The sequence below is a fragment of the Denticeps clupeoides genome, chromosome 11 (genome assembly GCF_900700375.1).
Source record: "Denticeps clupeoides chromosome 11, fDenClu1.1, whole genome shotgun sequence".
Lineage (NCBI taxonomy): Eukaryota > Metazoa > Chordata > Actinopteri > Clupeiformes > Denticipitidae > Denticeps > Denticeps clupeoides.
Genome location: NC_041717.1, coordinates 15,099,220 through 15,120,395, shown reverse-complemented (window position 1 = coordinate 15,120,395; position 21,176 = coordinate 15,099,220). Strand labels below are relative to the sequence as shown.

The 21,176-nt window shown below is 43.5% G+C and overlaps 1 protein-coding gene across 1 annotated transcript in view; it reads right to left on the bottom strand.

Moving 5' to 3' along the window:
• LOC114798984 (uncharacterized) overlaps nt 1-21,176 on the bottom strand; it is a 42,536-nt gene that overhangs the window by 15,531 nt on the left and 5,829 nt on the right. The window contains exons 2-8 of the mRNA XM_028995028.1: nt 20,129-20,206; nt 19,912-19,961; nt 19,455-19,554; nt 18,168-18,256; nt 16,726-16,840; nt 6,320-6,442; nt 408-626 (exon numbers count right to left, since the gene is read on the bottom strand). Coding sequence (XP_028850861.1) covers nt 408-626; nt 6,320-6,442; nt 16,726-16,840; nt 18,168-18,256; nt 19,455-19,554; nt 19,912-19,961; nt 20,129-20,206 — 774 coding nt within the window. The remainder of the gene's footprint in view (nt 1-407; nt 627-6,319; nt 6,443-16,725; nt 16,841-18,167; nt 18,257-19,454; nt 19,555-19,911; nt 19,962-20,128; nt 20,207-21,176) is intronic.

The following is a 21,176-nucleotide window of genomic DNA, read 5'->3' as shown; positions in this document are numbered from 1 at the left end:
CATTTATGGCATTTATCAGACGCCCTTATCCAGAGCGACTTACAATCAGTATTTACAGGGACAGTCTCCCTGGAGCAACTTAGGGTTAAGTGTCTTGCTCAGGGACACAATGGTAGTAAGTGGGATTTGAACCCGGGTCTTCTGGTTCATAGGCGAGTGTGTTACCCACTAAGCTACTACCACCCTACCACCTAACTAAAAAGTTGCAAATCTTCCAATTTTAATTACGTCCAACGTTGGTACTCAGCTCTATTGACACTTACATGTTTCTATTCATTTGTATCATCAAATGCACTAAAACTTTTCCAAACGTCTTGAAGCCTATGAAATACTGTCTTGCCGTTGATGTTTTTCCAAAGCAAACAAACGAGCCAAGGCCTGGTGGAGGTCAAAGGCCAAAGACCTACCGTGGGAGCTAAAGGCCCGATGAGAGAGAGGGTCAGGAGGTCGAGGCAGCAGCGGTCCAGAACGGGACTACAGCTTGCAGCCTGGTTCAGAAGCCTGGCGAACACGGCCAAGGGGGCCTTGCTGGGGTGGTCATCTCCAGGGGCGAGGATGAGGCGAAGCGTCTGCATGATCCCATGCAGGTGTTTAAACAGCTGGCTGAGCCTGGACTCCAGGGCACTCTGCAGGAAAACGGCGGAAGGGAGAGAACATCGGGTCAGAAAAAAAAAAAAAGAGGAGGAGGGCGAGGGAGCTGAGACAATCTTCAACGCTGTCAAAAGCCGAGGTGTTAGTTAGCACAGGTGACAGGTCAAAGAGGTCTAGAGGGACCCCACACCTGCCTGTCATCTGCAAGCAGAGGGTCCGTATAGGCTTGCAGGACGCTCATCGGGGCTGTCAACAAAGCCAGGGGCCCGGCCAGGGAGCCAAGTTACAGCTCACGGCAAACCTGAACAATAACAAATCCTCCGCACGGGACATGTCCCACCAGGACGAAAGGCTGGCCGGAGCCTGACTCCACCGCTGAAGTATGAAAACAAGGATCAAACAGCAGGATCCGACCCAGTCGGCAACAGCAAGCAGCTTCACAGGCCTAGTAGCACTGAAGTAAGCAATAGCGGATGTAGTGTTACCGTGATATATTCATGCTAATAAATGCAAATAAATTCAAGCATCACTGAAATGCCAATAAAAAAAAAAATCTAATCGTAGCAGTTAAAACTAGTTTAAACATGAAAGTGGTCTTCAGTTCTAACAGACTAAAATATTGTCCTGCTGTTCTGTTCCCAGTTGTGGAGGGGCACAATTTAATAATTTATTAGCTTCATATGATGTGATGGGGGTGGTAAGTAAAGAACACAGTAGAACTTTAAATGTAAATGTCTTTAGCATTAATTTGCAAAATCTGAGACATTTTCCCATGAACATAGATAATTGTTCTCATTCAGTCACACACCTGCACAAAATACGAACTACAAATCCTTTCCTTCCGCTCTGTGTCCCAAGTCCCTGTTAGGATGATGCTCAATTATGCATAAACGCCGCGGCGATTGGAAAATATTGCAAGGTCCACCATGCAGAACTCTGGGTCTGAGTAGGTTCACGTCTGGAACGTTGCGAAATCCTGGAGGGAATGACTTGCTGATTTGCCTGCTTAATTCTGGATCTCCTTGATGACATGGAGCAAACAAAAACGGCCCGCAACACTTTCTGCCCCCGTACCTTGCCATTCATATGCTCCACATTACCGGCCTTAGGACCAATTTGTAGCAGGGCCGAGCCAGGGGCCTGATTTAGAGGGCACACATCTGCTTTACCATGGCTGGAGCACGTTTAAGTGTGAAATTACTCCAGATGACATACCTCACCTCTACGCTGGCCACATCTAACAGCCTGATAAGTGCTAACAGCTTTAGAAGATGGGGAACTGAGTCCAGAGCAGAGCGAGAGTGAGAAAAAGAGGCAAATGTGCTTACAGAGGATTAACCCTAATAAACCCGCTGTCTACGGGGCTTCTGTCTTTTTCATGCATGTGTGTTATTTAACTCAATGCATGATTGTGCTGTTCTTAAAATACAAAGTCAGTTTGCATGTACATACTTTTTAAACAATGAATGACAATGAATTAAAACATTAAAATAGGTGACTTTTGCTCATCAGTGATGGACCTAGCTAGGTGACAATGGTCTAACTCAAAAACGTAAGGGTCAATGCAAACTACCGCAGCCTACATTTCATTTCATTGCATCATTTCAGATGTCTCAATATTACATTCTGCTATTGACCGTAAAAAAAAAAAATCCCTTAGCCACTGTTATACAGAACTAATTTGCTGTCTAATTCAGTAGCAGAGGAATGGAGGCTCCTGTCCATACTGATTGGTAAAAGAATACAGAATGGAGAGGCTAAAGGCATCAATCTCCAGTTGAGGGCCAGGCAGCTATGGCGGCCTCAGACAGCCATGTAGGTGAAGGGTAAGGAATGGGGAAGAAAGAGCCAGAATGACAGGAGGCTCTCTCTGGGCCACGGAAGGGGATGTTAGAGTCATTACGAAAAACGAGCCGCACAATCGACATGTGTTTCCCATCTGCGGAGGCCCTCCAAAACCATCTCTGTCTGCAGTCAACTCCTTATTCCTCCCCGCACAAATATGAGCTTTGATATCAGAGCTACATACAGTCTGAATCAGGAGATTCCCTAAAAGAGATTTCAGACACGTGGAAGAAATGACTGTTTTATATAACAGGGAGTTGCCTCTCTGAATTGCCACCTTCATCTTTAATTCAGTTAATGTACCACTATCGTCTGATCAAAAACGAGCTTTGAACCCGGACGCTCACACTGTTGCGGAGTTTCCATAAACACCAGTAAAACACCACATGTATCCTACTGCAAGGCCACCATCCCTAATCGATGCATCTAAGTAGAAATGCCAAGGCTTGTAATCTCAGGCACCGTGCCATGACCACACGTGACCCTGCATGGTCAAACAGTAGTCGGAAAAGGACCCATGTGTAACCCAAACATCGCGCACCCCCCCGCCACATCTAAACGATTTGCTAAGCTCAATTTATACCAATCAAATATTAAACAGACCATTACCATATTTCCCCACAGCTCATTGCAGGCGAATTAATGAGCTGCGTCCACCGCATGCGTGAAACCATTCATATAAAACTCAGTTCAAAGGTAATATTTGCTTAGTCTTCCATTACATAAAAGCATGAATAATATAATAACCCCGCATTTTAAAGAGGACATATAAGATATAACTAAATCAAACATGTCTTTGCCTCTCAGTTCTCAACTGCTGGGATTCAATTTGGTGGCCCATCATCCCCTCTGTCTCCAGAGATGCCACTGGGGGAGGGTGGGGTAGATATCCACTTTAAATTTAAATTGCTCCATGGGATAGCGAGTTGTTATATTTGCGCTGGGGCTGAAACGCGCCTCGCCGGTGTTGAATACAGGAAATGAAGTGAGATTAAATATTTCTTCGGGCGCGACAACACACGAGACGGGGGTAACACACACCGACAGCCATGGCCCACGATTAACCTCCCCTACATCCACACAAGTCGTTCTTATTTCTGAGCATCAAATACAGCAAATTCATCTTCTCTTATACTATGAATATAGATTGAAGAGCCAAATACCCAAATGGTGCATGATACAGTTTCATTTGACACCATTTGGGCAGAGATGTCAGGGTGTATGTAATAAAACTGACAAAGAAGAAAAAGCCTTTAAACCCTCAGGTCTGTATTTTTTCCCTTGCGCTGTATAAGACTTAGAATGTCATTTAACACCGGAAAATCTGAAAATTGAGTTACAGTTTTTTTTTGCCATGACAAAATTGATCTTTGTTTTTTTTTTTTATTAAAAAGAATTTTATATTAAAAAGAAACAACGTGCAGAAAGGTGTCTAACAAAATTAACGAGAATTACACCGAGAAATGAAAAATCAGTCATAATCATCCAGTCTGAAAAAATGTGTTAAAAATATTACTTATCCACCCAGGCCCATTTGTTTGTTTATAAAAATGTCCCATATTTAATTGCACACCATGTTCCATAAGGGAGGAGCCTGTAGGCATATTGACAGCTCTCACACACCTTGCTTCTTCATTCTGGACCAATTAAACCCCCTCCTGTCAATACGTCACAAGTTGAGGTGTAGTACAGCGCCCATTTCCTCCCTTAACCCTTGTACACAGGGTGGGTCAGTGGACGTCACAAACATGATCTCTGCTGAAGGCACCTCAGGACCACGCCCAAAACCAAGACAAACATGCAGACTATCAGTGTTTAAATCAAGCCTTCTGATGGGTGAATTTGTGCACGTGTCATTAGGCCCATGCTCTATGTCTCATATTGTGTTTTGCGGTTGATATGGCAGATTCAGAAAAAAAAAGAAAAAAAAAAAGTAGTACATTCAATATTCAGCCTCAGCAAATGTAATGCAACCATTTGTAAAGTACCCAGCACACAGAAAGCAAACACTGGATTGGAGTCAGAGCAGAGTCTTCAAATTCAATGTGCTCCAGACCAAGAAATTTGGCAGGTCCTTAGACTGCCTCGAGATGATATAATTAGCATCCGCCTCCAGCCTTTTAACTGAGAGGGAAGCTTTGAGCTGCATCCCCAGGGAGCACTGAAAAAAAAAAAAACTCTAGGCCTGCGAGCACCCGCCAACTTTCAAAAGCGCCACGCTTTTCACAGAGGAACGTGCAGCTGGTGATTCCTTTCTTTTTCAGTCTTTTATTTTTAATTATTGAATTCTATTGCAATTCGCACCCCAACATTTGCCTACCGTTGCAAGGACTTGAAAGAGTTTTCTACAATGGAAAAGCTAATCACATTCCCCGCTACCTGAACAAATGCGTGACGTCTTTAACAAACATGAAATTGCTCCCATAAGGCTTCAGGATCTAGCTGCGATGTCACAGATTAGATGCAGCTCAGATAACGTACCCCCGCAATTACTGGAGTGGCTCGGCGACAGCCACGTCATTAGCATCCCGGTCAATATGCTTTTGATTTGAAAGAATCGCTCGATAATTAAATGGGAAACTGAACCCAATTAGTGCAGGCGGCGAGATTGTAATCAGCATATAGTAATGTAATAATAGCAGTTGGGGAATGTGCAGCTCTCAGGGACACCTCAAGAGATCCTGGCATCTGCGACCCAAAAATGAGCATCAGGTGGCGAGGTTCAGGTCATGTGATCCGTGTTTTTGTCAGGTTGGTGGCCGGATTACACCCCCTGTCTGCATGCGAGCACTGTCTTTACCTTACTTTACCTTACCTTACTTTACTTTACTTTACCTGGCAAGACGCTTTTATCCAAGGCGACTTACAAGAGGAAGACACCAGCAATTCTCATTCGGTTTCCATAGATTTTGAGTTACAAAACTAAAAGCCCTGATAAGGCCTAACTTGTCAAGAATAGAACATGTTAGGGAATTGTTAAGTGCTAGACAAATTTTTTTTTTTTTTTTGTGAGTGTGTGTGCATGTGCGTGTTAGTGTTAGACTCATTTGAAATACTTTTTAAACAAGTGGATTTTCAACTGCTTCTTAAAAGGTGGTAGTGGTCTCGGCAAGTCGAATTGAGCAGGGCAAGTTGTTCCACCAGCCAGGGACAACAAAGGAGAATAGATTCGATTGGGATTGGAGACCCCGTGAAGAGGGAATTTTTAGTCTCATTTCGTTTGCAGATCTCAGATGGCGTGCACGAGTGTAGCTTAATAATAGTGTCTACGTCCAAAAGCAGGCCGAAGCCGTGGAATCAACCTTTTGTTTTCAAAGCGATCGGACAGTGGCAGCTTCGACAGATGCGGCTACGCAACCTCAGACAAAGGATTTAGCCACCAGAGGCCGAGCCGCCTCCGGGACAATAGCCCAGGATTCTTTTGCGGTTCCTCCTGATATGACTATGTTTACCAGGCTGCTCCAGTTATTGAAAACCAAAATAATTTAAGCCAGATGCTTTTTTTTCATAAGGATACAGGTAACAAAGTACACTATTTACACCCTGGTGCACAAAACAATGAGTACTAGTTACATTCTGCTCTACACAACACAATGTACTACTTACAGCCTGCTGTAGACATGAGTGTGTGCGTTTTGTATGGTACTGACACAAGGCCACATGTTAGCATATTATAAGATAGGTAAGATGTATTCTTATAGTGAACATCGAAATAGCCTTGATGTGTGGCCAGTGCAATTTGTAGCCGTATTTGTAGGCACTTCACACAAAAAAAAAAAAAAGTGTCAGCAAATGCATCCAGTGACATATAGGGTCCTAAAGCCTGAATAACTCTTGACAGCACAGACTTATTGCCCAGCAGGAATTGATTAACTGGACTCACCGCTTGCTGAAGGTTTAGGTTATTTGTCTTGCCATAGCAAAGATCAAGCAAGGTTACAGGCTGTTTGACCAGGTCCGACGTGGTCAGCACCCACGGCATGGAGAGGTCTTCCACCGTTGCTGCCTACAAGCACAAAAAAGAAGATTAGATTTCTTGGCCCTTAACTGGGCTTTTAAGCCTCAGCACACTCACTCTGCAGAACATCAAAGTGGCTTTTTCCCCCCACTGCACAAGATATAGAACGCTGGGATGATGTTCAGAAATGAATTCTGAACTCTGGAGATACACAGACTTTCCCTAATCTGTAATTTCACTCTAAAGTGAAGCCGCCTGGCCATTAGTGGCCGTTACCATCATTTAAACTTTGATGAGTGTGAAGATGTGGCAGCGGAAAGAGAAACTGGAGCTTTTGTTGCACAACGTGAGATCGTTGCGAGAGATCAAAGGCTCCTCCTGCAGAGATAGGGAGCACATGGGGTGTGGTGCTGAGTGAAGGAACTGCCTGGTAATTAAGTGGGTAACTCAGCCAAATTAGTCCATGGGCAGAGAGAGATTGTAATCGGCACGCTGTTTACACTTGATGCACTGGTGCTGGGTAGTGGCGGATGGTTAACCAAATGAAATAGGTTAATCACAAACATAACAAAACCATACATATTTCAAAAAGTCTATTCTTTTATAAAATGATACAGAATGATCAGACATTACAACCTGCCAAATATTAAGACGCTCCCCTTTAGGCTCAAAAAAGCTCTGACCATCAAAGCATGAATTCCATTAGACCTGTGAAGGTATGAGTTGCCTACATGCAACAGACTTATTCGTTTTATTTGTATTGCGATCTGGAGAATCTCATTCTCATGACCCAGACGCCCAAGACCCTTTCACTGATCATCATGATCATCATTTGCATTTTTGCTTCCTTTAACCAGATCCTGTAAGAACAGCTATTTTGGAGATGCTATGGCCCAACCGCCTAGTCACTAAAGTCGCTTAAATCCATACACCTGGATACACATCAACTTCATGGACAAAACCTTATAATTTAATAATATAAATGTCTGACATATTTTGCATATATAAGTTCTTTTGAGAACTGTGTCTATTGCAGATACAGCCTATTATAATTATATTTCTCGCTTATATTATTCATTTGAACTAGCAGGGATGTCAGAAAGTTTTCATACATCTATTACAGAGTAATTAAATTTTTTTTTTTTTAATATTTTTAAAAATAATAATAAAACACAGTGGCAGAATTCCTTCATGGATCTTTGTTTAGCAGAGAGATAGAAGTCTTCTGTGAGAAATACCGCTACCTTCATATACGGGTGGTCTCCTGCACCTTTGTGCTAGTCTCCAATGGTGCTGCAGAAAAGCATAAATCAGAAAAGATCAGAAAAGCATAAGTCTGACTTTTCCCCAACACTGATAACCTCCTAACCCCATTTTATTCGTTGCTGTAAGCAATATATATATGCTATTTAAGTCTGAGAAAAACTGCATTGTATTTCTTTGGTCTTGTGGGATTTATTTTATTATATTTGCTCATATCTGGCCCATACCATCAGACTGTGTTGAAAGCTCCGCAACCAATAACTCTGCGCTGCACTCCTGAGAAATAAATGCAGTGAAATATTTCTATTTCTGTCCGGTTCATTTTGCCTCCACCTGTTTCATGAAGCCCGTGGCAACACCGGGAGAGCGTGCAAACTCCACACACACAAAGCTGGGACCTTGATTCGAGTGCACCACATTGGAGGTGTGAGGCCACGTTGCTCATTTTATACAGACAGAAGGGAGAAATTACAGGCACATGCGATATATAAAAATTGCAAGCTCTCAATAAACATAGCTAATTTAATCTCTGAATAGAGCTAAACTCACCAAAAAAAAAAAAAAAAAGCCCCAGGCAGGCTTGATAGAGCCTCTTTAACAAGCTGGTCGGTGAATCCCTGCAACAGAAATGTACCAGCATTTTTCCCACCAGGCAAAACTATTTTGGATTATGCAAGCCTGGACCTCACAGTACCAGCTCTCTGATGGGTCCAACACAGCGTCTGTGTTGGGGCTTTTTTCCTGTTTGCACAAGGTGAGGATTCATGGCAAACATCTCCTCATAACTGCCGCTCTCAGAAGGCCCACCCTGCTGCTGGAGAGACGCATTCCGAGGATACTTCAGGACGACCGCAAACACACAGCCGTAAACACGCAAATGCTGGAGATCCCATTCCACTTCGAGTGATATGTTTTGGTCAATATTCTACATAGAGAATTTAAACAAATTGCAAAAAGTGCTGTAGTTTTATTAACAAGTTGTCCCTGGACTATGAGGACTAGCAGTTCATCCCTCACAAAATCCCATTCAAGGATGGGAACATCCACAGAGTTAATCTATTTTCTAAACCTGCTTGTGCACGTCAAGGTTGCCGGAAATCTGGATAAACCTCTTCAAGCAAGGCTGGACGTGAGACAGGAGCTGCACAAGTGTAAGAAATGACAGTAAAACCTGACGAGAGAATTTATGAAATAGGACACTGAGGCCACCATAAGCTCCAAAGGTAGAGGTCCACAGCCAGGTATTGCTTAGATACCTGGGGTCAGAACATCAACTAAGGTGTGAGCAAAAGCCACCATTTGCAATACAGGAATTAGGTTCATCCAATGGATATCAGGTCAACTTTACAAAATGAAGAAGCCGGGAGAACTTTTAAACCAATGTACTAGTGATATCCTAAAAAAATTGGAGGATATGTGAAATTCCTTACATGTAAATTTATTTTTTTAGTTTATTTTTTAGAATTATATTAATAATTATGAAATACTGAAAATGTATCTCTCAGATTGTTAAAATATTAAAACCTTGGTTTTGGGACCAGAGGGTTGAAGAAAATCTACCATTTTCAGCAAAATTACAAAAACAAAATCATATCCAAATTCAAGAACCTTGTAGGCATCTTAAAACAGAAAACACAGCTCAAGTTGAAGATCATTTTTGAAATCTACGACAAAGACTGACAGCTGAAACATCCTAGACAGATAGATAGATGCTGCAGACACCCTTTTTAACCCCCTGTCTGGTTTGTCCTGCGCTGAGGTGGGCCCAGCTGTCTCCCCGTCTCAGGTGATGGACAAACGGGTGCAGAAAACCAACTGCTCGTGCTCCGTGTGCCACAGCCAAGCAGACCATCTGCTGCGTCCTCCTGATGAGTCCTGGAGCTCCCCCAACTCTGGAGACTGCCCTCCCCGCCTGCCCACTTTTTACAACAGACTCCGGGGTGGAAATCAAGCTTTCAATCACCTTTCAGAGAGGACGCAGAAGGGACACGTTCGTTTGAGGCCACCTGGCAGCAGCTTCCACTTGGGCATTGTATTAACATCAAGCTGAGAATGCTCCGTTTTTTCCAAAAAGAACTTCAATGAGGGGAAAATAGACCAAAAGCAAGCATCAGTGTAAAGAAAGAAAGAAGTAAGATCGGTCTACCAAGTGGGTCGGACTAAAAAAAGTAATTTAGTATTTATGAAACGTATACGTTAACAGATTTTTATAAAAAAAAAAATATACCGCACGATACCGCAACACCTAAGCTAGAGCTTCAGCCATAAAAGAAGAGAGCTTTCGAGTTTAATGCCCCGGCACTTCAAACCCCTGCCATAAATAATAAATGCTTTTATGAGAGGTTCAACCCTCTGAAGCCAAAAGCAAAATATTGACACGTTTTTTAGGGTGCAGTGAATCTATGAGCTCTTCACCCGGCTTTTCTTTTGCACCGCTGCGCTTTAGTGATTTCCACAGCTCAGATCATTATGCGCTGGCTTATTTCCAACACTCGGGAAATTTCAACAAACACAAAGTACCGACGGCTTTCCCTTCCAAACTGCCCAAATCACACATGTAGTTGAAAATCTTAATGACATTACAATTTTTTTTAATTGACCCAAAACATCAGGTCCTCAAAACACGGCAGAGGACCTGATATACCGGTAGATGACACCAAATACAATCATTTTTAAGAAATTCTTTCATTTGTTTTGAATTGTCTTGTCTTGTATTATTGCCAATAGCACATTTTTAAAAATTGTTAAATGAATCGTGATTAATCAAGAATTGCTACCGTCTAATCAGGGTTGGATGATATATAGAATATACACCATTGTTCCACGTGCTCTTTACAGTCACTCACGCCATAGAAAACAGTGGAGAGAAGCGAATCCGCAGAGATAAATGAAAGCCTGTGCAATTTCAGAGACAGATATGCTTATATTTATTATATTGGTGTCAATTTATCCAATAAAGAGCAGAATTTTGCATTTATACAGTGATTGAGCATACATTTTTCCTACTGATTAGGACCTGAAAACCTTTACTCTTCAGGTATTACTGAACACCCGGCACTACAGGTGTATTGAATGAAACATTATGCAAAAAGGCAGACCGCGGGTAATAATTATAGCATCATAAACCAGTCATTACAGGAGGATCATAAGGATCGTCCTTATAACAGTTAAAGATGAACAGAAAAGGACAAAAGACCAGCCCAGAAGATGACTGTCCCCACAAAACCCTGTAAAGCCCACAGTGTTGGGGGAGGGAGGGGAGGAGACAGAGTGACCTCTCAAGACAACCAACAAATTGGGTTTGATATACGCTCCTGACATCCCCTAAACTAATAACCGGGAATTCTGGGCGGAGTAATTAGAGTGATCCATGGGCGGAGGCTATGACAGCAGAGGGGCTGCAGGGCTGCTATCTGCTCTGGTTCATGAACAAACAAACCACCACAACATCACCCCCCCATCGCCCCGGTCACATCCTGACGTAAACACTGCAGCATCGAGCTACAGATCAGGAACACTGATGCTCCCAAACGAAGAATATATCTACATTCAAATACAGTACAAATATTTTCTCAGAGCTACTAGAAGACGTTCACCAGGTCATCAGTCAGATCGCTAGACTGCTGCTAAACTTCATGTTGGTGTTAATAGTTGGCGTGGTCCTCAGATGTCTACAGCCGAGATCATGTTGACATACCCCATGTACAAGGGGGAATAGGAGTGTAGGGAATAATGGAGGAGGGGAAGAGATGGATGCTGTGCTACACCTAGGCTTGTGACAGGAGGGGGTATAAATGAGGAAGTAAGGTGTGTGCGAGCTGTCAATCATTACCTACAGGTTCCTCCATTTTTAAACAACATCATTAAAGTTACTCTTCCGGTTTTCACTAATAATTTCACGCCAACAGAACAGGCTGGCTAGGTAGTAACTACTTCCTTGTCTCTAAGAAAATTCACAAATCAGCACTATCTTGTTTCTATCTGTATATCTCTAAATGCGGTGAGATTAGTGAATATTCCCTATAAGCTACATCTTCTATAACGTAAGGAAATTATGGCCCTATAGGTACAGTATGAAATACATCTTTCCTTAATTGTCCCAACATCCTGAGTAGTCCTGTTTCTAATGCAGGAAGTCAGACCATCAGTGCATCCTGAACTCTGCTGACCTCCACAGAAAAACAGGCCGGTGCGATTCGTACACCCCTGTGTTTGAACCGCATAATCAATTCAGCGTTTTTTTACGCCACGCCGCTCTCCCTCCATCTGTTCATCTTTCAGCTGCAGTTCTGCCACAGATTACCGATTGAAAAAAAAGAACAAAGGTGCAGATATCCGACAGGATCCCACACAGACCATGCATTTGGCCTGAAAACGGCCCACCCGACTGATCAGGAGGCTACAGGAAACATGTGACCTCATAGTACTCGGGATACCTACAGGCGTTTCAGAAGTGCATGATTTGCCAATCCACATTTGATATGGATCTCATAAAAAGCTTTTTCTGTGCACTTTCTTACTCAAAATTACTCAAACTGTGATAAAAAAAAAAATTAAAAAATCATACAAAACTTATCTTGCGAGTCCATGCAATGTATATATTAGCTGGCTAAGCAAGCGTTTCAAAAATCAGCGGCCGGTGAGCGCTAATCACGGCGTATTAATAAAAACCCGGCTTCGTCTGAGCTAGAAATCAGTGGACTTCAGGAGGCACCGTGTGACTTTAACAAGCCGTAACATTAATCTGATGAGATCCAGATGGGAAAGATGAGATTCGCAGCCGCAACCCTACAGAAAGCCTCCGGCCAAATACGGACTGTGCCGAGGCAATGTGAAACAGATTCTGCTGAAATCCCAGAGGCATGCGGCCGGCACTAGGCTCTCGAACCATAGCGCCTCATTTCCAGCCGTCAGATCTGAGGTCCTCATTATCAGCCGAATAGTAAACAAGAAGCAGAGATGGGCTTCTCCACACCTCCTGAACAGATTAAATATGATTATACTTTTTTTTTTTTTTTTTTTTCACCTGTTTTTCAAGATTGGCAAATGCTATGCCAATTTAAACAAGAGATACAAAGAAGATAATGCTAGTAAAATCCAATAGAAAGTTGTCAATGTTAAAAACAAAAAAGCATTGAATTTTGTATGAATATGAGCAGTCATGTCACAATTCATTATAGCAACAATTGCATGTGCTTTTTAATGAAATTGGCCTGTATCTTTTTGGTGTCTATCTATCTCGGTGTATTAGGAGTGTACGGGGGAGATGGTAGTTTAAATTGTCCAGATGTGTGTGAGAGTGGCCAATCACATCTACTGGTTCCTCCCACTCATAAACGACATACACAAAACACAGACAACTGGCAAGCAATCCTGTCATTTTTTTCACAGTACAGTCCAAAAGTTTGGACACACCTTTTCATTCAATGAGTCTTCTTTATTTTCATGACCATTTACGTTGGTAGATTCTCACTGAAGGCATCAAAACTATGAATGAACACAAGTGGAGTTATGTACTTAACAAAAAAAGGTGAAATAACTGAAAACATGTTTTATATTCTAGTTTCTTTGCTCTGATTACTGCTTTGCACACTCTTGGCATTCTCTCAATGAGCTTCAAGAGGTCGTCACCTGAAATGCTTTTCCAACAGTCTTGAAGGAGTTCCCAGAGGTGTTTAGCACTTGTTGGCCCCTTTGCCTTCACTCTGCGGTCCAGCTCACCCCAAACCATCTCGACTGGGTTCAGGTCCGGTGACTGTGGAGGCCAGGTCTCCACTTTTTGTTACATAACTCCACATGTGTTCATTCATAGTTTTGATGCCTTCAGTGAGAATCTACCAACGTAAATGGTCATGAAAATAAAGAAAACACATTGAATAAGGTGTGTCCAAACTTTTGGCCCGTACTGTATATTTGCAACTGTAAATCCACAAGACACACTTGAAGTGAAATTCAGTTCCTATTTGTTCCCATGTTTAATAAAAAAAACTCCAGAATGTGAGGACATGAACCTGTCCTCACATTGAGCACATCTGATTCATGCATATGAAAATGCATGAATGAGATATGTCAGTTATGTTGGAAATCACCCCGGACACATTCAGTGCAGTATGCAAGCCTACGTTTGAACAGAAGTGATTAAAGAAGCTGCCATGGCAGCTGTCAGCGGCAGACATCAGTGAAAAAACACGCTGAAAGACTATCAGCATAATTGTTTTGAACATGGTGGCAGGGCCTGTAAATTAAATTAGAGCCCAATGTCCGACTGTGTGGATGTAGAGAATGGGACGCACGTCAGCGAGGTTCCGAGGGTTGGAAATTTGAACAACAATTTGTTCGACTGGTGACAGCCACAAACCTGTAGACTCTGCCTGCCCACACTTAAGCCACTCACGAACACCAAAAGCCACTAGCTGGGAACATGAAGGCAAACACCAATCTTGGGACGTCTTACATATGGATCCAACAATTATCGCAATTAAATAATTAGGGGGAGCTAATTGTGTTTTTTGTGGGGGTGCATTTTAATCTTTCTGGTGTTAATTACAGCACAAATTCCTCAAGGCTGAGAAGGTATTTATTTAATGTCATATAAAGCATTACATTTGGGAAAAAAAAAAAAAAAAAAAAAAAAACTCCTGAAACAGGTGACATCTTCATTCTTGGTGCCATCTTGCTGCTCTGTCCAGTGAATAAAGCGCTGATGTCCGACAGAAAGATTTTAACTTATCATGCAACAAAAAAGATCTGGTCACCTGCTGAATTTATACCAAATCCCCTGACATAAAAAACAAAGATGCCCTGCCCTACATATATAGATGGAGGCAGCAAATAAAAATACATCTGAATCCTACTGAATTGTGTCCAAGGCAACTCAGCCAGCTGGTTTACCTGCAAACATCAATAAAGGTTTTTTTCCCCCAAATATGAACTTTTTTAACGTTTTAAAGTAATATGCTTTGCGTATCAGTTTAGTTTAATTCCCCCTTAACAAGTGCTGGGAAAGAAAACTATATAATAAATAAAACTTGTGTAAAACTAGGTAGAGACGTGATGTGTACTTGAGACTGAATAAATGATTTTTCTATAGGCTTTAATTCGTAGGATTCCATTTCAGTAAACAATCCTTATTACCTTTTAAAATAACTAACATTATTTCCAGTTATGGTGACATGTAGGAAAGTAGCTATAATCAAACTGTACAAAAACAATAAAAAAAAGAAAATTTTCACTCAGGTAAGGTGATTATTCTCCTTCCTGATAAGGCGGCAAATTACATTCAAACGTTGATTAAACGAACAGACGCCAGACACAGACTATCAGCTGGTGAAAGCCCACATCCATACGGCTTGTATGCAAATTTCCCTTCTAGATAATCGCTCCTCGCTTAATGAAGTCGGGCAAATTCTGTAAACGCTGTTTAATGTGGTGGATCAAAAAAAAAAATCCATCTTGTGCACCACGGGCCTCTGTGAAGTGCAAACTAGCTACCCCCCACCCCACAAAAAAACCTTAAAAGACAAGAAAACTGTGTCGCCCAGCACAAATACATGAATAAATAACAACACTGTACAAAAAAAAAAAAAAAGCACGGGCCTCCCTCTGCCCCATCCCATCAGACCCAAGCAGTGAAGAAAACAGATCTCCACGGCGATGGCACACATCGGCGACAGAAAACGGGACGCGTCTCCTGATGATCCCATTCTGTCCTCCCCTGACAGCTGCACAAATCGCTTTTTCTCTTTCGTGAGCAAGACGGTGATAAAGCGAGTAATAACACCCTGGCTATTATTTAACAGGACCTTCTATCATCGTGGCACGTTATTATCCAGACAGCGGCAGCGTTACATCACCCGCCGTTCGTACTCAGGGAGAGCGTACAGGAAGTCAGGGGGTTGGGGGGGATTGATGAACTGACACCGAGCGAGTCGGAGCAGGACGGTCCCCCGGCCGGCGCCTACATCATTACCTCCGGTGAGAGATCCATACGGGGTATTAACAGAGGTGATCATCTTTTGTTCCCTGACCCGCCGCATTACCGCTGCGTCAGACGCTTGAGGGATCGGGCGCGGCCTTCGCCCCGCACGAGCACCTGCTTCCCATCATTACACACTCCGGCCCGCACTGCAGCTCATCAATTTTGCAATAAGTGCGAGTGCTGTGCAGGAACGATGAGTTTAACAACTGCGCGAGGTTCAAAGGCCCACCTGCTGCCTTCAAATGCACGTCATGGCTTTCACACCGTTTTAATAAAACTTGAATTGGCTTCCATTAAAGACTGACTGAGAAGACAACAAGTCAATGTTCAGCCACTGGCCACTTTTTAAAAACTCATAGCCATTTCTGACGGACATTTTATTAACTGATCATCATTTTTTTTTTATTATTATGAATTTTTCAACCTAGCGGGTAAGGAAGTGGACTCATAACTGAGGGGTTGCGGGTTCAAATCCTGAAACGCAAAAGTGCCACTGAAGTGCCCTTGATCACGGTACCGTCCCCACACACTTGCTCGCTGCCCACTGCTCACCAAGGGTGATGGGTTAAATGAAAAAAACACATTTCATTGTGTTACCGTGTGGACAAAAGTTTTTCACAGTTTATCAGAAATCACTGGTCAGTTTCCAATCACTGACCAGATCGGACTTAGATTACGGTGGTGTTGTGTTGGTAGATGTGGATCAGTGTGTTACTGCTGGGTAGATCATGTTACAAGACCTATACATATCCAGCTAACCGCCATCCTGTGGTCAGAAACTAACTCCCGATGCAGTGGTGGCCTAGCGGTTAAGCACCGAACCGTTCTCTACGCCCCCGTAATCAGAAGGTTGCCGGTTCGAATCCCGATCCGCCAAGGTGCCACTGAGGTGGCACTGAGCAAAGCGCCGTTCCCCACACACTGCTCCCCGGGCGCCTGTCACGGCTGCCCACCGCTCACCAAGGGTGGTGGGTCAAATGCAGAGGACGCGTTTCATTGTGTCGCCGTGTGCTGTGCTGCAGTTTTTCCACAACGACAAGAAGAAATCTCTAACACAGTGGCCACACTTTCCATCCGCAGCAGCAGCTACCTTGTTTGTGCCGCTCAGCTTGCGTTTGACCTCCGCACACCTCTCCGTCAGCTGGGCGAGCTCGGATCGCGCAATCGACACCTCCGACCCAGACGAGTCCGAACACGGCAGAGCCCTGTGGAACAAAAACAGGGCTTAGAGCGAGGCATCGCTTTCACCGAGGCGCTGTCCTTTCTGTCTACCTGAATGGAAAAAAGTAAACACGCCCCCATTTAAGGGACTGATGTTACAACACAAAATTAGATACCGCTGTAAACTAATCCCCGTGACATATTTAGTCGCTCGCCTATTCGGCCCTCGACCCCCAATTTTTTTCTATGACTGTCACAGAGTCGGCTCTAATGTGAAACAGTAGGCCGGCCAGTGCGATTGCGAGGCGTAACTAAATGAAATTACGCCGGAGCAAAGTGCTGTAATCCCGGCGATTATTGGATCAGAGGCGCAATAAGGGCCACTTAGGGCTGCCAGGCTGAAAGGCTTTCCAACACCTTATCGTTTGCGCCGATCGGCGGGAGACGCGTTGGGGAGCAAGCCGGAGGGAGGGCCTGGCCTGGACTTCCTCACACCTCCTGGGGGTCCGTCAGAGGCTTTCTAACGGAAAGCAAGCAAGCTTGTCAAGTCAGGGGCACTCGCAAACCTCAAATACGTAAACCCAAACTTTTTTTTTTTTTTTTTTTAAATCTCCCTTAATCTTGCAGGATCATAGCGCTAAAATCCCAACTAGAGAAATCCTGCTGAACACAAAGCCCACGGTGACAGCAGTAATCCCTTTAACTTAGCCAAGACATGCGGGGCCTTGAGGTGCCGAGCTGAATCCGAAATAAAAAGCAGAGCCTCCTTAAATGCCGGGACGCGGGTGGAGACGCTCTCTAAAATGACACCGCGAGGCCCGCAGGCCGACGTCCAAAGCCTGCATGAAATCCTGCGATTGGTCCAAGGCTGATTCCTTCGGCGAGCGGAAGCCATGTCGGTGGTTTTGCATATTCAGGGTTTCGCACCCGCTGAAGGCTCTGGTTCACCAGCATTTATAAAGTCTGTAATGGACTCATCCCATAATTGTCCAGTTAAGGAGATGGTTGGGCCGCCACTGAAAGTCACACTGCCTGAAGAGCCCAGACTGGCCTGCAGAAAGCACGTTATATGAAGTCTTGGGAACATGTAACAAAGAAAAATGTTTTTATTTCTCATGTACATACAGCATGCTGCTTTGTGCATTGTGACATCACAATGAGATTGATTAGTATTACACAGCTATTAAAGAGCATATTTTTGTGTGGATATAAAGAATTTCAAGGATTGTAGTAGGACTATGTACGGGAAATAAAAAAGGGCATAATATGCTGCTTAATGGAAGCGTGGTTAAAGCATCCTGCACTAATTAATTCCTATTAAAAATCCAGAAAGCCCACAAACACAGCAGAGATGATCTGTAAATCAGGCACCTGAGTCTCTCCACCAGAGAATCCAGAACATTCTCCACCTCTTGAGAGCGGCACACGTGGGAGCTCAGCCCCTCGGAGAGCAGAACAACCTGATGCATCATGGGAGAAACAGAGGAACAATAATGACAATAAATAATGACAATAACTAAGCTGACCGTCCTGGACAGCGTTCTTCTCACAGACATCCCCACAAACAGCATTTGACAGCAGACGTTACCCATGCCCTTTCAAGTCACAATGCATGATATTAATTTTTGGGAATTATTTTAAACAGGAACAGCACCTCTTTTTAAGTTGGTTTCCATAGTTACGATTTGCATTGCTTTGTAAGCCCATTGCTAGAGAAGGACATGCTTAAATGAGCTGGGTACTTAAAAATTTTGACCCGAATGCATAATTTACAGACTTCAAAAGCAGCTCATTTCATTTGTAGGCAAATCCCAAATTTATGCACATCTTTATTCAATGTGCGCTTCCCAGAGCCGTCTACAATTCATATTTATCCATTTACTGCCACTGTTTTACAAACTAAAACTTTATTTTAACGTTCCTTCTGTAAAGCAGCATCTTGTTTGAAACGGCCATGTATGCATGTATTATTATTATTATTATTATTATTAATAATAATAATAATAATAATACTAGCTGTATATCCAGTAGCTGTAAAGCTGCTGTAATGTAGTAAAATCATGTGCAAGTTTGTGGTGAAAGTGAAGTGATTGTCATTGTGAAACACTGCAGCACAGCACACGGTGACACAATGAAATGAGTCCTCTGCTTTTAACCATCACCCTCGGTGAGCAGTGGGCAGCCATGACAGGCGCCCGGGGAGCAGTGTGTGGGGACGGTGCTTTGCTCAAGGTGCCACCTCGGTGCCACCTTGACGGTTTAGGATTTGAACCCACAACTTCCCGATTACGGGTCAGCGGCCGCTAGGTCACGGCTGCCCCCGGGATGATTCTGGATCACAAAATAGTTGAGATCCTGGACTTAAAAAGGGGGAAAAGCTACTTTATTACTAAACTGCACAGGATGACGTGACACTGATCCTGGAATTATAACATCAGGAGGGTGAAATACCCATGGTCTAATAAATAATGCTAAACATTCCTTTAACACGTTCTATCCCAACATTCTTCTCAAGCCATTCAGCATGTTACCATGGTGACATGGACTGTTTTACTACATTTTATGCCCTAAGGAGAGCACATAAGGGTATAAAAAATATACATTTTTGACATTGTACAAATGTTCTGTACACAGTCCAGAAGGTTCACTGATGCCTACCTGTCTCTCCAGCTGCATCACCTGAGCCTTGAGCAGGTTCACCCTCCTCTCCTCAAACTTCTCCTCTCCGCCCTCCTGAAGCAGCTGCTGATACTGCTCCCTGCACAGAGGCTGGGCGTCAGATACGGGCCTTTACCCCCCGACTCTGATTTTTACTTAATGCAGCTACACTGTCTGTCTGTGTGTGTGTGTGTGTGTGTGTGTGTGTGGCTCCTTCAATGGTTACCGCAGACAAATCCTGAAATTGAAAGCGCCTGCAGACTGGCTCTGTTGAAGCATTTTGCTTTTTCACCTGCCTGCGGCTTAGAGCGACTTTCTGGAGCTATTTAGCGCGTAGGAGGCTGTTTAACACATCGCTACACCAGCACTCTGAAGTTGTTCCTGCTGCCTGCATCACCTGAAACGCGCCCCACGTTTTATAAGAGAAGCCGTATCAAAGCAGGGTGGACCGGCGTACCTCAACTGTTCCAGTTGCGCTTTAAGCTCTGCATTCTCTGCTTGGAGTCTCTGCAAAGTGGAAACAAACCAGTTTTGAAAAATTTTACAAGTCCTATACAAACCTTTACAACACAATGTTCCACTAGTTTTATTTGGCACTTTCTGAGATTTCACTTTCAAATGTAAAACATCACATTTTGGAGGTTTATGCTTAAGATGTCATCAATTTCACTCGCCTGAGGTGATGATGCTCCCAGAGAACTGCTGACTGATGTGACACCATCTGAGAGGATCTTGCTCCGATCCTTTCCTGTCTGGAAAAGCCAAGCATTCATATGAAATGCAAATGTTCTAAATATTAGTGAATTAACCATACAAAATTTCATTAAATATGTCCAAGCATTTGAAGACTTCTTGAAAATGAAATAAATACAAATCATTAAGCTTTTGGCAATACTAAATGGCAGACCCTTTTTCACCAGATACATGAAGACATGAATTATATATTAGACCGGTCACTTATTAAAGGCTGTAATTTTCATGACATGTATTTCTTTTATTGCATATAACACTACAAACACAACATGTTATGTTTCCTCGTTTTTTTTTCCAACCTTGTATATCTGTTAGATGGTGTAATGGTTTAATAAAATGGTTCATTTTTTATATTCATTTAAGAGCGGCCCTTGGTCATTAACCCATGTCTTGATTGGCTGTAGATCACCAGAAGGCTCCCCACTCTTGCCTCAGTAAGGCTGAGTGTCTCTAGTGGAGAGACAGCGATTAATGGTAATTTATGGCCTGTGCATCCTGTGATGACTTCACCCCTGAGCCCCCTGGGCCCCAAGTCCTTTAACCCCCCCGGCTCACCCCCAGCCCCAACACCCCCGCTCTGTTGCGGATTAAGAAACGATTGGTTCTTTCGCAGCTTAGCACTGAATATCGAGCTGAGAACCGGGGGAAAGTCGAAAATTGCAGACCTTTTTTTTTCTGTCCCATGCAAGATTCCCACCAACAAAAGCGATTATCGGCCAAAAAGTAGACGGGGGGAGAAACGGAGCTCCTCTGTACTAGAGTGTGACGAATGATTCCCCCCGACACATCTGGCATGAAAACGCTCAGTGTTTGAGTTGTGGGAAAGGGCGTTCCGGGCTAATCCGCGCAGAGTCACGCTGCTGTCAGGGTCCCGCCGGGGACGTCGGGGGGCCCTGCTGGAGGCAGCTGCCCATCAACAACTGACTTCCTGAGTCTCACTCCACACCTGAACTCAGGAGCCCGCATGGG